Source organism: Ursus arctos, unplaced genomic scaffold (genome assembly GCF_023065955.2).
Source record: "Ursus arctos isolate Adak ecotype North America unplaced genomic scaffold, UrsArc2.0 scaffold_22, whole genome shotgun sequence".
NCBI lineage: Eukaryota > Metazoa > Chordata > Mammalia > Carnivora > Ursidae > Ursus > Ursus arctos.
The window spans coordinates 8,146,274-8,160,127 of record NW_026622897.1 but is presented as its reverse complement, the minus strand read 5'-3'; the positions used below and the strand labels follow the sequence as shown (position 1 = coordinate 8,160,127).

Below are 13,854 nucleotides of genomic sequence, written 5' to 3'. Positions count from 1 at the left end.
CCTGTTTCTCAAACTTTCCACCCATCACTTTAGCATTCATTGGTAGATCTGGATTGCAGCGATTACTGTAGTGCTCTAATTGTGAGTTTTCATTTTCCCCATGTCTTCTACACTTCTTAATTACAATTCTTCTTTAAGGAAGAGTTGCCCTTCTTCCCCTTTCATTTATTCATTAAATCATTTATTTTTTAATTATCATATTGTCATTGTATTTGTCATGAACATTTATTTTATTCTTTGAATTATAATTCAAAACTATTGTTATTTATTTGATGCTCAGATAGTTCTGGCTTTGGCCATGAGAAGCTAATTCAGGTTGGCTTCTATATCCTTTCAACATGCCTTCATCTTTTTAAATAAATTTCATTTTAAGTATTTCCTTATCTCTGGCACCAGAAGAAGTTCCAGGCTCATTTTCTATTTTCCCTGCCCCAGCTCTGGAATCAACCACTTTTCCAAGGAGCCTGGTTCCTTTTACAGACGAATGGCATTTAGAACATTTAGATGGTATTTAGAACCAAGACTAGGACCTAGATGTACTCATTGCAGCTGGGATGTCACTGCTTCTAGGCCCTGTCAGCTGAGAGAGTTAGGAAATATATGTACAAATGCTAAAATATATGTATACACCCCCCCGATATTTATTCTTGTACCTTTCTATATGTATTTTAAAAAACCCATGAATTCATACTGATACTTCTCATTCTAATCCAGGGTTCAGTTTAGTTTATTTTGATACTATTTTTATTCATACAAGATTGAGCAACTCTGACAAAATCCTGAAGATATAAAAAGTTTCTTTCCTCTGCAGTAATTTGTCATTTGTGTGGGGAGTAACTGAACTCGCCCTCATAACACACCTTAGGTTTGTCAGATCAATCATGATTTTCAACATTCTTAAACATATTTGGAAAAAAAAAATCTTTCTCAAAGAATCTCTTAATTTTAAGAAAGTTCAATGTGAAATCATAAGTTTTAGAAACTGACAACTTGTCCTTCAACATGGTTTAGGAGTTAAAATCAAACCCAAAAAATATTTATGTCATGCCTACACTGGATCAGGCGTTACATACTTGGTACTTTTTTTAATACATAATTTCGTTTAATTGTGATGACAGCTCTGTGAGATGTGACTGTCCTTGTCTTACAAACAAGGAAATTAAAGTTCAAAGTGGTTAAATGACTTGCCCAAGTATCACTAGCTATGAGTGGCTTAGCCAGTAGTCAAACACAGGTTTTTTTAAACTGCAAAGCCAGGTGTTTTTTGTTTTTGTTTTTTACTTTATCACAGATGTTCCAAGTATGTCACTAGCCAGAGAAGTTTAATCCAACTCAAAGTTGGAGGTAAGGCTGTCATAAACCCAGAAAAAATCTTTTACATTAGTAGAGAGGAGAGGTTTTCTAATTCATCCCTCTGCCAGCAGAACTTGGCAAGTGAGGGCTTTCTCGTCTCTACACTATTAGATGCTATGTCAACAGCATCCTTCATAAGTGAATGGAAATAAGTGTTTACAAAGTAAATGTCAGAAATATATGCCTACATTCATTTTAGGAATCCATATCCTTTTTAAGAATGCACAATGTGTTGAATAGACATCTTGTCCTTTCATGTGAGATGACGTGTGCCCACACTCCTAACACAAAGGCACGTTCTCCAGGGGTTTTACTCTTAACAATGGTTTTGGGATTTCCTAATATATCCATATTCTCTCACTTGGTTTCTGTGTGGCTTAAAATGTCTACAGAAGAGAGGGTTTGGAGTAGACTGTTTAACCACAGAACTGATTCAATTACTGTTGACGGACTCTCATGGAAATGAACTTGGCCTCAAAAGCTGAGTCCTCTAATTACCTCTTATCTAACTAACCAGTAACAGACTATGGATATATTTGAAAACAGTACTAGAACTGCTATTATTGTCTGCTTATTTTGAAAGTGACTGATTGACCCATATCTTACTGATAACAAATACCAATTATTATTGTCATCCCTAAATTACCTAAGTTATCTGTGCCCTAATATCATTAGCAAAAGGCCAATGTTTTAGGAATAATAGGACCTTACACAGAATAAATAAGCTGATCCTGATGATTACTGTCTGATGGGAACTAAGCACAAAAGAATTCCGTTGTGCTTAATGGAATGAAATAGATCAAACATGAGCAGTCATACAAACCACCTGGGCAATGCTAAAATGCAGATTCTGATTCAGCAGGTCTAGGGCTGAGCTGGATATTCTGCACTTCTAACAAGCTCCAAAGTGATGCTCATGCTGCTGGTCCCCAGACCACTCTTCAAGTAGCCAGGAAACAGAGAACAAAACAAAGGTTGTGAAAACCATACACAAGATATTAAACAGTCTGTTACTGTTGCAAAATGATTGTAATTACTAAATATTTTCAGGATTTTTATTTAAATGACATAAAGACTAAATAGAAGAAGTCATTAGGTAAACTAATTTTTTTCTGAAAAGGGAAAAAAAAAAAACAATGAAAACCAGTCTTTGAGCTAAGTATGCGACTTCTAGGAATCAACACCACCAAGGCAATTTTAAATCTCCAGCAGTGTGTTATAATGTTTAATTTATAATTAAAAAAATTCTCCTACAGAGCAGCAGATGGCTTTAGGGTTAATTTTATCCTTGTTTCTAAAATTACCAGAATTCAGATACCCAGTCTCGCTGGAGAGAGACACCTCTTCTGTAATTATTATAACAGGAGCAGAGAAGACAATTATGAGGAAATGAAAGCTGACAAATGAAGGGCAGGACAGTGGGAGAGACGACACTGACACATTACGTCAACGGCACAGGGGCCGGCCAGCACTGACGTCGCTGTGTGCTTTGCTGCCCACCAGCAAGGAAAGGCCAGCTGCACAGCTTCCTCCCAAACGTCAGTTACTCCCTCTCTACCTGACAGGAGGGCAACGAGCATGGTCACCACAGTGGAGATGAAATGTGATCCTGCTGACTACGACGAGGCATTGATTTGTGCAATGAGGGAGTTCAGTGAGCTACGGAGCAAATAAATGGTCTTCCTTAGCCCCAAGTGGGGTGGAGAGAGGGAGGTAGAAGAAGAGGGGAAAAACAAAACAAAACTCAAAGAAACCCTCTGAGCTGTCTTCCATAGTCCAGGCTTAATGTGTTCTGGTGCTCAATGGGCTTACAGGATAAAGAGGAGGTCTCACTGTGCTTGTTAACGCAGAGCTCTTTTTACATAATACCAGTGGCAGGAGGATAGCAAGGACACTTGTAATAAATATTTTACTATGTATCTCAGCCTCCCTTAGCCTTTTTTTTTTTTTTTAAAGATTTTATTTATTTATTTGACAAAGAGAGACAGCCAGCAAGAGGGAACACAAGCAGGGGGAGTGGGAGAGGAAGAAGCAGGCTCCCAGTGGAGGAGCCTGATGTGGGGCTCGATCCCAGAATGCTGGGATCACGCTCTGAGCCGAAGGCAGACGCTTAACTACTGTGCCACCCAGGCGCCCCAGCCTTTTTTGATTCCAGGGCACAACACTGGAATTACATATACAGAAACCCTGTCTCAAGGTCTTCTTGTGAACAGGAAGTTTGTTAGAAACAATGAGAGATGACGGGTTACTTGGAGGTCATGGGTCAATTCAGAAAGGAAGCATCCCTCTTGGAGCCGGAGACAAGTGATGCACAGGTCAGATCTATCGGGCCATTACACATCACTAATGATGTTTAAGGTCCCTCTTAGAAAAAAAAATTAATTCATATCAAGTAGAGACAATTTAGAATATAAATGATAAACTTGTCTCATTCCTCTGAGATTTGTATTAATAAGGCTTTAAGGCCCTGGTAATTAAAAAAAAAAAAACATGATGAGGGGGGTTATATGGCTATCAGAATTTTCAGGACTTGTTTTCACATGGAATCAATTATATATTGAATACAAAGAACAGCTACCTTTTACTGAGTGTTTACATGGTGCCAGAAACTTTAATAATTTATTTAACAAACACTTAAATAGCATTAACTATGTATCAGGCACTGTTCTTAGTACTTTGCAAATATTAACTATGACCGCTATGAGATATGAACTTCTATCATTCCCTCTTCACAGATAAGGAAACTGAGGGCAACGTGTCCAAGGTCACCCATCTAGCAAGTGGCAGAATCATGACTTAAAGCCAGGTAGTCTGGTTCTAGAGACCATACTCTTACCTACTAGCCCCCGTCTCTAACATTATCATGAATCCTTGCAATATTCCTGAGAAATAGATTAATCTGTTTCATATGTATGGAAACATAGGCTCAGTGAGCATAAATAATCAGCCCAAGGTCACACAGCCACTAAGTGACATAGCCAGAGTTTCCACCAATACTGTCTAATATCACACGCCACATTCTTTATATAGAAGCCTTGTCTGAATGGTGATATTTTCTGAAAACTACCTCCAAGTAGTTCATACATTTTTATCTTTAAGTATTTATTATAAACATTTCAGATTAGGAAAGGTGAAGAGTAAACTAAATGTCCTTCATCTATTTATTCTCAACCTGATGCCTGAAGAGTCATGGCCAAAATTGCTAGGAAGAAACATTACCACAACTATTACAACTAATGAAAGCCAATATTTCTTTGCATTCTGCCTCGTATTTTGCAAAGGCTGGAGGTCTCATAATTGAGGCAATGAACACACACGGGTATGGATGGATCCATGGCTCATCAGTGTCTGAAGTCTTTATCCATTGGAGGAGCATAAATTAGAAAATGATTTCAAAGCCTTGTTTCTGTACTTATTAAAATAAACCACATTTGATACTTCTACCCCATTTTCAGTCTTACGAACTGAGACAAATACTGTAATTCACACCTAGTTTTGGTTTGCACTTTCTCTTCAATTTCAACATACAAGATGGCTAAAATAGTTCATTTATTCAGCCCATTTAGTAATGAAAGAGATCTTCCTAAGGAGAAAAAGCAAAGTATAATTTGAGGGAATAATTCTGTGTTTTATTCTGAGTTCTTGCAATTTTCCCATGGAGTCCCACCTTTCCTACATGTGTTGGAATTCTTTAAAATTCTCAAGAAGAATCCTCAAAGATCACAAGATGATGTTTTTAAAGGAAAGCAGGACTATAAAAGTTATAAAACCTATGGATAAAAATAAACATCCTGGTGAAATTCTTTTAAGCACATGGAAACACATATAAACTTCTGATGGCACGTACAGTTCTTCATGATGTAGCTCTGCCAACCTGTCCAGGGTCTTTCCTTATCATTTGTCACCGGCACTCATGTCCCACTAGCTCTGGTCCGCAGCTTCCCTACACAATCTGAGCTCTCTGGCCTGCCCGCCTTTGCATATGCTGATCTACCTGCCTGGAGCCGCCATCCCTACCTCACACCCCCTTTGCTTTTCTCTCCCCCTGTCCCACTACAAATGCCTTCTTCTTAACCAAGTCTTAGCTAATCATTTCCCTGGTTCTTCCAGGAAGAGTTAGTCTTTCTCCTAGCTTCATGAACTTTACAATTATCTTCTTGTGTTATATTTAAAGCACTGGTTCTGGGTTAACTCCTCCAAGTGGGAGCAGAGTTGAACTTTTTTGCATTGTTGTTGTTTTTGTCTTGAAATACTTCAATCTTCAGGATTTAGCCTAGGAGCACAAATGCTTTATAAACATTTACTAAAATTTGGGGTAAGTGGTGGTGAGGATGACAGAAAAATGTAGACAAGGGGATATTTGAGTGCTAAGATATACTGTGTGTGTGCGCGCGTGCACGCCTGCGTGCGTGTCTCCACTTGTAAGGCACAGAATCAATGACACTAAATGCATAAATACTGAATGATAAAACCCCAAATTCAGTTAGTGAGTAACCCTTGAGGAAAAACTTACCAATAATGCTTGGAAACTCAGAATGTGTGCTTCCTGAGGTCAAAGAGACTTAGCTGTGAATACCACATAACGATAACATTACTGAGTTTACCCACCTATATTATATGCCAAAATTATAGGAGACATATTATAGCCAGGCAAAACTTGGTTATAACCTTAAAGGAATATTCTGTATATTTTGTTTGCAAGTTTCTTTGGTGTTCTACTTTGACATTTTCTTTTGAGATGTTAGTGACAGAGCACTCTGCAATTTCTATAGCATATGACTCACACCGCTAAACTTTCTCTGCCTAAAAAGACTCCCAGAACTCCTTGGAAATATGTTTTTGTGAATTTTTTGTTTTAGTGATAAAGGAATATGAAGTTATGAAGCAGGGGTTTCCTCTTTCTTTCTACAGAGTTAAGGACTTCAAAAAACAAGAGCCTTCTCTGAAGAGGACAATTTGAGGGCAGCAGATGCTTTTAAGCAGTAAACAAAAGGTCCCAGTGAAGTGCACTCCTGAAGAATGGCAAACAGGAGTGAGGTGAATGAGATCAGTGGAAGGGCCAAAAGAAGAAGAGGGAAAAAAAAAATGGAAGAAGTGAACACACATAAGAAACTATGGAAACACCAATACTGTGGATTGCACTTTCAAAGCAGAAAAGACAAATCAATACAAATCCTTATATATATAACGGGAATGAAACAGATTAACTTAAAAAACTGTCTTATTCAGGCAATCCCATTTGAAAAAAAAGTCATAGCCTGCAGAATGGAAAATCCATTACCTCCCTGAACCATATGTAACATTGGCATTTAAAATTATTAAAGTTAAAGTAAAAGTTAAAGTAAAGTAAGTAAAAATTAATTATTTGCTCTCCCTCAAAAGCCCAAGGCAAAAACTAATGGAAGCGGCACAGAAATAAACCAGTTACATGCACAAATCAGAGGCTTTTACCTTCTATTTTATACCACAGTGCAGCAAACCAAGGCTGTTTTTTTGCCCCTAAGCTTAAGAGTCCAATGAGTATCCAACCTAGCTGGTCAGCAAATAATGTCTCCGTCAGCTCCTCTCATCTGGATGCCCCTCTGTTCCTCTTTAACAATCCTAGAACAAAACACCGCCACTTGCAACTTTGCTAAGCTTTTGCTTCAAGCTCCTTATCTTCTTCAATATCCTAACTGAAATAAATCTCCCTCCCACACCTACAACCTCTGCTGCTGCTACTCTAGCCCAGACCCACATTTTCTTAATTGGACTACTGGCTTAGATTCCTTATTAACCTTCCTGTCTTCAGTCTTACCCACACCTCCTACCCATCTTCACTCTGCTGCCAGAAAGAAACCTCCTTCCAACATGCAAATCTAATCATAGTAGCCCAGTCCCACCTTCACTCCCATCCCACCCTACAATTTTCAATAGGTTGCACTCCTTATTAGCAACAGAATAAACTCTGAAATCTTTTTCATGGCGTTCAAGACCCTTCATATTCTGCTCTTTGCCTGTCTGCTCCTCCTGTGTCAATTCCCTTTGTCTACAGACCTTACATTTCACCAATATTGAGCTACAGTTCCCCACCACACCAATCTCAATCTCTTTCCCTTATACCTGTGGTATTTACACAGTTCGCCTGTGTGCAATATCCTACTTCCGTTTATCTTCCTGGCAAGCTTCTAACTCATCCCTCAAGCCTAAGTTCAAATAGTTCCTTCTCTGTGAAGCCTCCCTGACGACTTCTCAGGTGGACTGCTATTCCTTCACCTAGATTCTACTGCAGTTTATACAGACAATTTTGGGCAACACATTGTATTTTAATTATTTTTATCTCCCCGTTAGACTTGTAGAATCAGAGGATTTGTATCCCCAGTATACCTAGCATAGCACAGTACCGACACATTAGTATTTATTGAATTTTTGACCATATGGGTAAAGAAACTTGGACTACAAAATATAAAACCTTTTACAATTGTAAAAACTGTAGGAGAAAAACTAACAAAATAATCTCTACCCTTAACCTGCATGTTATAACTCAAAACCTTATTATACCAGAGCAAGGCGTTCAACTTCTATCACTGTCTTTTATTTGGCTGTGACCTCTCTGCAGCAATGATCCATAACCAGGAGAGCAGGGTAGAGCACTAGGGATCTGTGCTGCTCCTCTGGTCTGGCTATCAGTCCCCCAACTCAGACACACACCCAGACAAACGTACGTCCTCCAGCAGAGCACACCAAGGGACCTGGCCACAAATCAGACCCCAGTCCTGCCACTCTGTACAATAATGAACCTATTTGTCTTACTTGTCAGTAATCTTAGAACTATGAGTAAAACACGCTTTAAGAAAGCCTGATGTCACTGACAGAGATGTTCCTGAATCTCTGCCTGCACACACACCAAGTACAGTGGCTCGCGTCTGGTCACATTAGAGCCAGCTGCGTCCCAGCTACCTGCTAGCTTGATGTTCATGTTGCTATCCAGCAGGAGATTTTCAGCCTTGAGATCACGGTGCACGATCTTCCGTCCATGACAATAATCAACAGCAGACAGGATTTGCCAGAATTTGCGCCTGGCCTCAGACTCATTTAACCGGCCGTGATTAGCAAGGTAGTCTGTAAAAAAAAAAAAAAAAAAAAAAAAAAAAAAGAGAGAGAGAGAGAGAGAGAGAATTTAGGATTATTCACCAAAACCAACCAACCAACAAAGAATCCCCACTATTAGTAGGCAGAATTTTTTCTCCTCAAAAAGCTATCTTTTTATTTATTCTATTGTAATTCCAGTGTAGTTTATATACAGTGTCAGATTAGTTTCAGGTGTACAATACAGTGATTCAACAATTCCATATATTACTCAGTGCTCATCAAGATAAGTGTACTCTTAATCTCCTTCATCTATTCAAAAGCTCTTTAAATGAATAGGAGTGAGTGTTCAAGTAACATGCTGTTTTCCAAGTTCCCTGCCTTGAGAAAAGTAGTTCCAATCATATTTCTGGAGTCCAGATAAATGGAAAGAGCCCAAGACCAGACAACAGCAAGTGGAATATTCACAGTATAATTCACAATGTTTTATATGCCTAACATTCCCTCTGTTCTTCTGTTTACGACTATTTTTCCTAACCACATTTAAAAAGTAAAATTTATGTAAACAACCCAAACAAACCCATGAATCCATTTTCTGACATCCCATCAGACAAAGGATATCTTTCTTTGAAACAATTATTTCCTGCAGTTATTATAGAAGCCACCTGTAACATAAGATACAGTCATCCCTGGAAGCAGCCTAAATAATTCACACCCTGTTTTGTTTGGTGGAGTACTTCTGATTTACCCAAGACTTGTCCTCTAAATCAAACATGATAGCCATATTCTCTAAGCAAATATACTCTGCAGGATACATTAGCTATCTTTGTGCAATGTTATAATCCCTACTAAAGCAGTTTACCTGAAAATTAATTCTGCATATGTTTTCATAAACTCAATAAAACATTATAGCTCATTCAAGTTTTGCCTGAACATCTAAAAGGCCTCTGAAATGATCTTTTGAGGGGGAAGGGTCAGCAGAAATCTTGAAAGGCTTTTCTAAAATTTAGGACTATTTTCCCAACTTAGGAATTGTATGGGTGAGTTAATATTCAGTCATCTCCAAATATTTTCTGTTCTGGGCTATGTGGTTTACTGATACTTAGATTCCATGGCTTTGGCTCATGACATCCTCATTATTTACTACAAAATTAACGTTTGTACAGCACTTTACAGTTTAAGAAGCATGTTTGTAACACTGTATCCCTCTTAATCTTCCTAAAACCCTCTATGATAACTATTATTTTAATTTTCATTTTGTAGATGAGGAAGCTGAAGATCAGAGGGATTATGTAATCTGGCTGAATTTGTACAGCTGGTAAGTGAATGGCTGATCTGGAACTTTTGACTGCTTTTTAAAAAAACTGTATTAAGCTTCTTTACTAGACGGCTGAAATCCTAACTATCCTTTCAAACCCTGCTCAAATGCCACCTTGCCCTTAAACAGTTCCTCATCACTTCAAGTAGAACTAATCTCTACTCTGAATTCCTTATCACCGACAACACATTGGCTCACACTGTAGTTACCTGCATATAGCTCATAGTATCTCAAAGTGCGTACGTGTTTGGGTACACACACACACACACACACACACACACACACACACACACCTACTTCTAACACCCTGTGGTAGAAAATAAGGTACCTTCACTTAAGCTTTCTAAAGATAGGGGCCATATCATTTTCTTTGTACTCCCCACACTGCTTTAGTACTTTGTACAAAACATAAGAGGCAGTTTTTATTAAATACTTACTTAAGGTCTGATCATGGATGGTATCATCAACCATTATAAAATGTAGAATATTAGTACTATACATGTTAGAGACTTTAAATGTAAGCAGACAGACCTAAATGTGTCTAGGACCACAAAATCCTAGAAATGAGCACAGGCAGTAATTTCTCTGACATCAGCTATAGAAAAAAAAAAAAAGGCAGAATCAGACCTATAAATACAACGAACAGACTGATGGTTGCCAGAGGGGATGAGGGTGTGGGGTTGGGCAGAATGAGTGAAGGGGAGAGGGAGATACAGGCTGAAAGAGCAAGTCACAGGAATAAACAGCAGAGCATAAGGAATACAGTCAATGATACTGTAACAGGGATGTAATGGGACAGATAGTAGTACACTTGTGGAGAACACAGCATAATGTATAGACTTGTCAAATCACTAAATTGTACACTTTTAACTAATGTAACATTGTAGGTCAACTATACTCAAAAAAAATTAAGTATGACATCTTGTGTATGTTTCCTCATCTGCTATGATCACAAATTGAGATGATCAGCTCCCCACATCTTCCTTCTGCCTTGACAAAGCACACATAATAGCCACTCAGAACTCTACAGGAAAAAAAAATTCATTTAAGAATATATAGAATTTTCAGTCAAAATGTCCAAACTGTCATCAGAGTGCCTATGTCTAAGTTAACTATCAAGTAAACAATGTACTTTCTGTTCATAAGAGTAAACCAGAGCCTCAATTCTATACTGGATGAACAGGGAAATCCATAACAAAGGGTTGGCCCCGTGGGCAAATATAACTTACTCAGGGAAATGCAACGTGTTTTCTGTACAGGATTATCTTTTGGCTAGTTAGCATTATCTTTGCAGAAATTCCACACCAAATGCCACTTAAGCTGTAGTTCTGAAGAGACAATTTTTTCATAGACAAATAAATGACTTCTCCAAAGAGACAAAATTTCTTTCTGTTGAAACTGCTGAGTCAGGGACACCTGGGTGGCTCAGTTAAGCGTCTGCCTTCAGCTCAGGTTATGCACGATCCCAGGACCCTGATATCGAGTCCTGAATCTGGCTCCTTGCTCAGCGGGAAGCCTGCTTCTCCCTCTGCCTGCTGCTCCCCCTGCTTGAGAGCTCGCTCTCTGTCTACAAATAAATAAAATCTTTATAAAAAAAAGAAAAAAAATAAGAAAATGCTGAGTCAATGTGAGTTAATGGGAAAAATTTTTGTGATTCTGGCAACACAGAGAAACCTAACAGATCCAATGTGAACAAATATAAGTATATGGAGGAAAACAACAACAACAAACTGTCGCTTACAAAATGAGTCCTAGGAAGCACAAGAGAATCTAGAGTACAGACTGTTTTTTGAAGCAATCAGTCCAAATTAATACCACCCTAGCCAAGGGGGCAGAAAAGCTTTGAAGCCTGGCAGGAAAGGTACTGTCTGGGGCGGGGTGGGGGGGGGGGGAATGGTATGCCTGAACCTAAAATCACCATGTAAAGCCAGAATCACATAACAATATATAACACACTGTGAGAAAAATGACAACATCCACGTTCCAGAGATTAAGACAGTGCCTGTTTAGAGAGGTTGGTATGTTGTTCACCCCTGACGTGAACCTTCCTCATTCTATATGATTTCTGCAGTGTGGGCATCCCTGAAAACTGCACCATCTGCTGAGAAACCAGGAACAGAAGTAACTGAGGCTGAAATAACATTGGTTTAGGTATACTTTCTCATCCTCTATGAGGGGCGCTGTTCTCAGTCCTCACTCAAGTTAATACACAAGGTCCTCAAGGGAACATGCAAAAAGAACATTCGTGTTTCACATAAAAAACTTAATAATTATGGTTACAGAACAAACTTGAGTGTAACAGCAGTTCTTCATACTAATTGCCTGTATGTGTATTTTTGATGGGTACATTTAAAAAATTGCTTGTAAGTGAAAGTGGTAAGTGAAATGTAATTTTGTTGACTTTAATAACAAAATTTTTTAAGGTTATATTTTGTATGTCCTGTCCTCCCATTTTGTTTTTATGGTAATTGATTTTTATTGTATTTTACAAAAATCATGGTCTGTGACAAACTGGACAATTTAAAAAATTGTTCTTTCAATACTGATAATTTGAGAAATACTAGTATAGACAATAGGCAATTACAATACACCATGATAATGGCTAGCACAGGAATAAATATATCCTAGTAAAAATTTTTGTAGGTATCTTTTAAATTTTTCTATTTTTTATTATGAAAATTTCAAACATACATGAGAGTAAATAGTATAATGAATTCCCCAGATTTAAGAGTTGTTAACATTTTGCCATATTGCTTCATATATCTTTTTCCTGTAGTACCTAAAGCGAATGTTGGCATTTTTTTTCACCCTACTTCTATGTATCTTAAAATATATATATATATATATATATATAACACCTTCTTACATAACCATAATACCATCACCACACCTAACAAAATTAACAATTTCTTAACATCATCTAATTCACAGTCTGTGTTCAAGTCTCCTCAGTTGGCTTACTGGAATCAAGATCCAAACAAGATGTACTTTTTTTTTTTTAAGAGAGAGAGAGCTGGGGAGGGGCAGAGGGAGAGGGAGAGAGAGAATCTTAGGCAGGCTCCACACCCAGCACAGAGCCCGACACGGGGCTCGATCTTACAACCCTGAGATGAGGACCTGAACCGAAACCAAGAGTCGGATATTTAACTGACTGAGCCACCCAGGTGCCCCAAGATGTACACTCTGTATTTGCTTATTTTGTCTTCGGAATCCTTTTCTTCTGGAACAGTTTTCCTCCCTCCCCCTTTCCTATGCTACTGACTTGCTGAAGAAACTAGGTCAGTCATCCTCCATTCTGGATTTGTCTTTTACTTACTCATGATATCGGTTAACTTATTCTCTTATCTCCTGTATTTCCAATAATTTGGAATTCAAGTATAAAGAATAGAATAGATTCAAGTTTAATTTTTTTGGTGGGTGGCAAGAATATGTCACAGGTACATCTACTTGGAGGAATAAAACATCTGGTTCTCTTGCTTCTAGGAGTACTGAGGTTGGTCATTGAGTTGTGGGGTGAGAGCTTGATCCTTCAATTAAATATTCTCATCTCTTTTTCCTAACATGGTTCTTAAGCTCCAGTGTACATCAGAACCCTTAGAGGGCTTGTTAAAACAGATTGCTGGGACATCTCTCTAGAGTCTCTGACACAGCAGGTGCTGGAAAGGGCCCAAGAATTTATGTATTTTTTTATAAGCATCCAGGTGATGCTTAAGATACTGGAACAGGGGCTGTACTTGGATAACCACAGAACTAATTTTAGCATTCACTGGTGGTTGAACCTGAACCAGTTACTTCATTAGGGGTTGCAAAACTGTGACTTCCTAATTATTTTATTCCTGTCACATCTATTAGATGAAATTCTTCTGTTGTCAATTAGGGCTATTCAGTTATCCTGAACTCTAACTAAAATAGGTTAAGAAGGATGAGTGCTCAACTCTTCCTCCTTAAGTTAAACCGATTTTCAGAGTAAAGGGTTGGCACACTGGCTACCTCCAATGATAACTATTAAGAATTGTATGTTTATTTTTTAATTCTTCTACTATTTGATGATTCTCTTAAGTATCATAATGGGTGCATGGATTCTTATACACTCAATTTCTTTCAATTAATTACAG

At 38.1% G+C, this 13,854-nt stretch overlaps 1 protein-coding gene across 3 annotated transcripts in view; it reads right to left on the bottom strand.

Moving 5' to 3' along the window:
• SIK2 (salt inducible kinase 2) overlaps positions 1 to 13,854 on the bottom strand; it is a 133,269-nt gene that overhangs the window by 33,034 nt on the left and 86,381 nt on the right. For all 3 annotated transcript variants that reach the window (XM_026505785.4, XM_044386671.3, XM_057316963.1), the window contains one exon: positions 8,293 to 8,454. In XM_026505785.4, the coding sequence (XP_026361570.1) occupies positions 8,293 to 8,454 (162 nt within the window). The remainder of the gene's footprint in view (positions 1 to 8,292; positions 8,455 to 13,854) is intronic.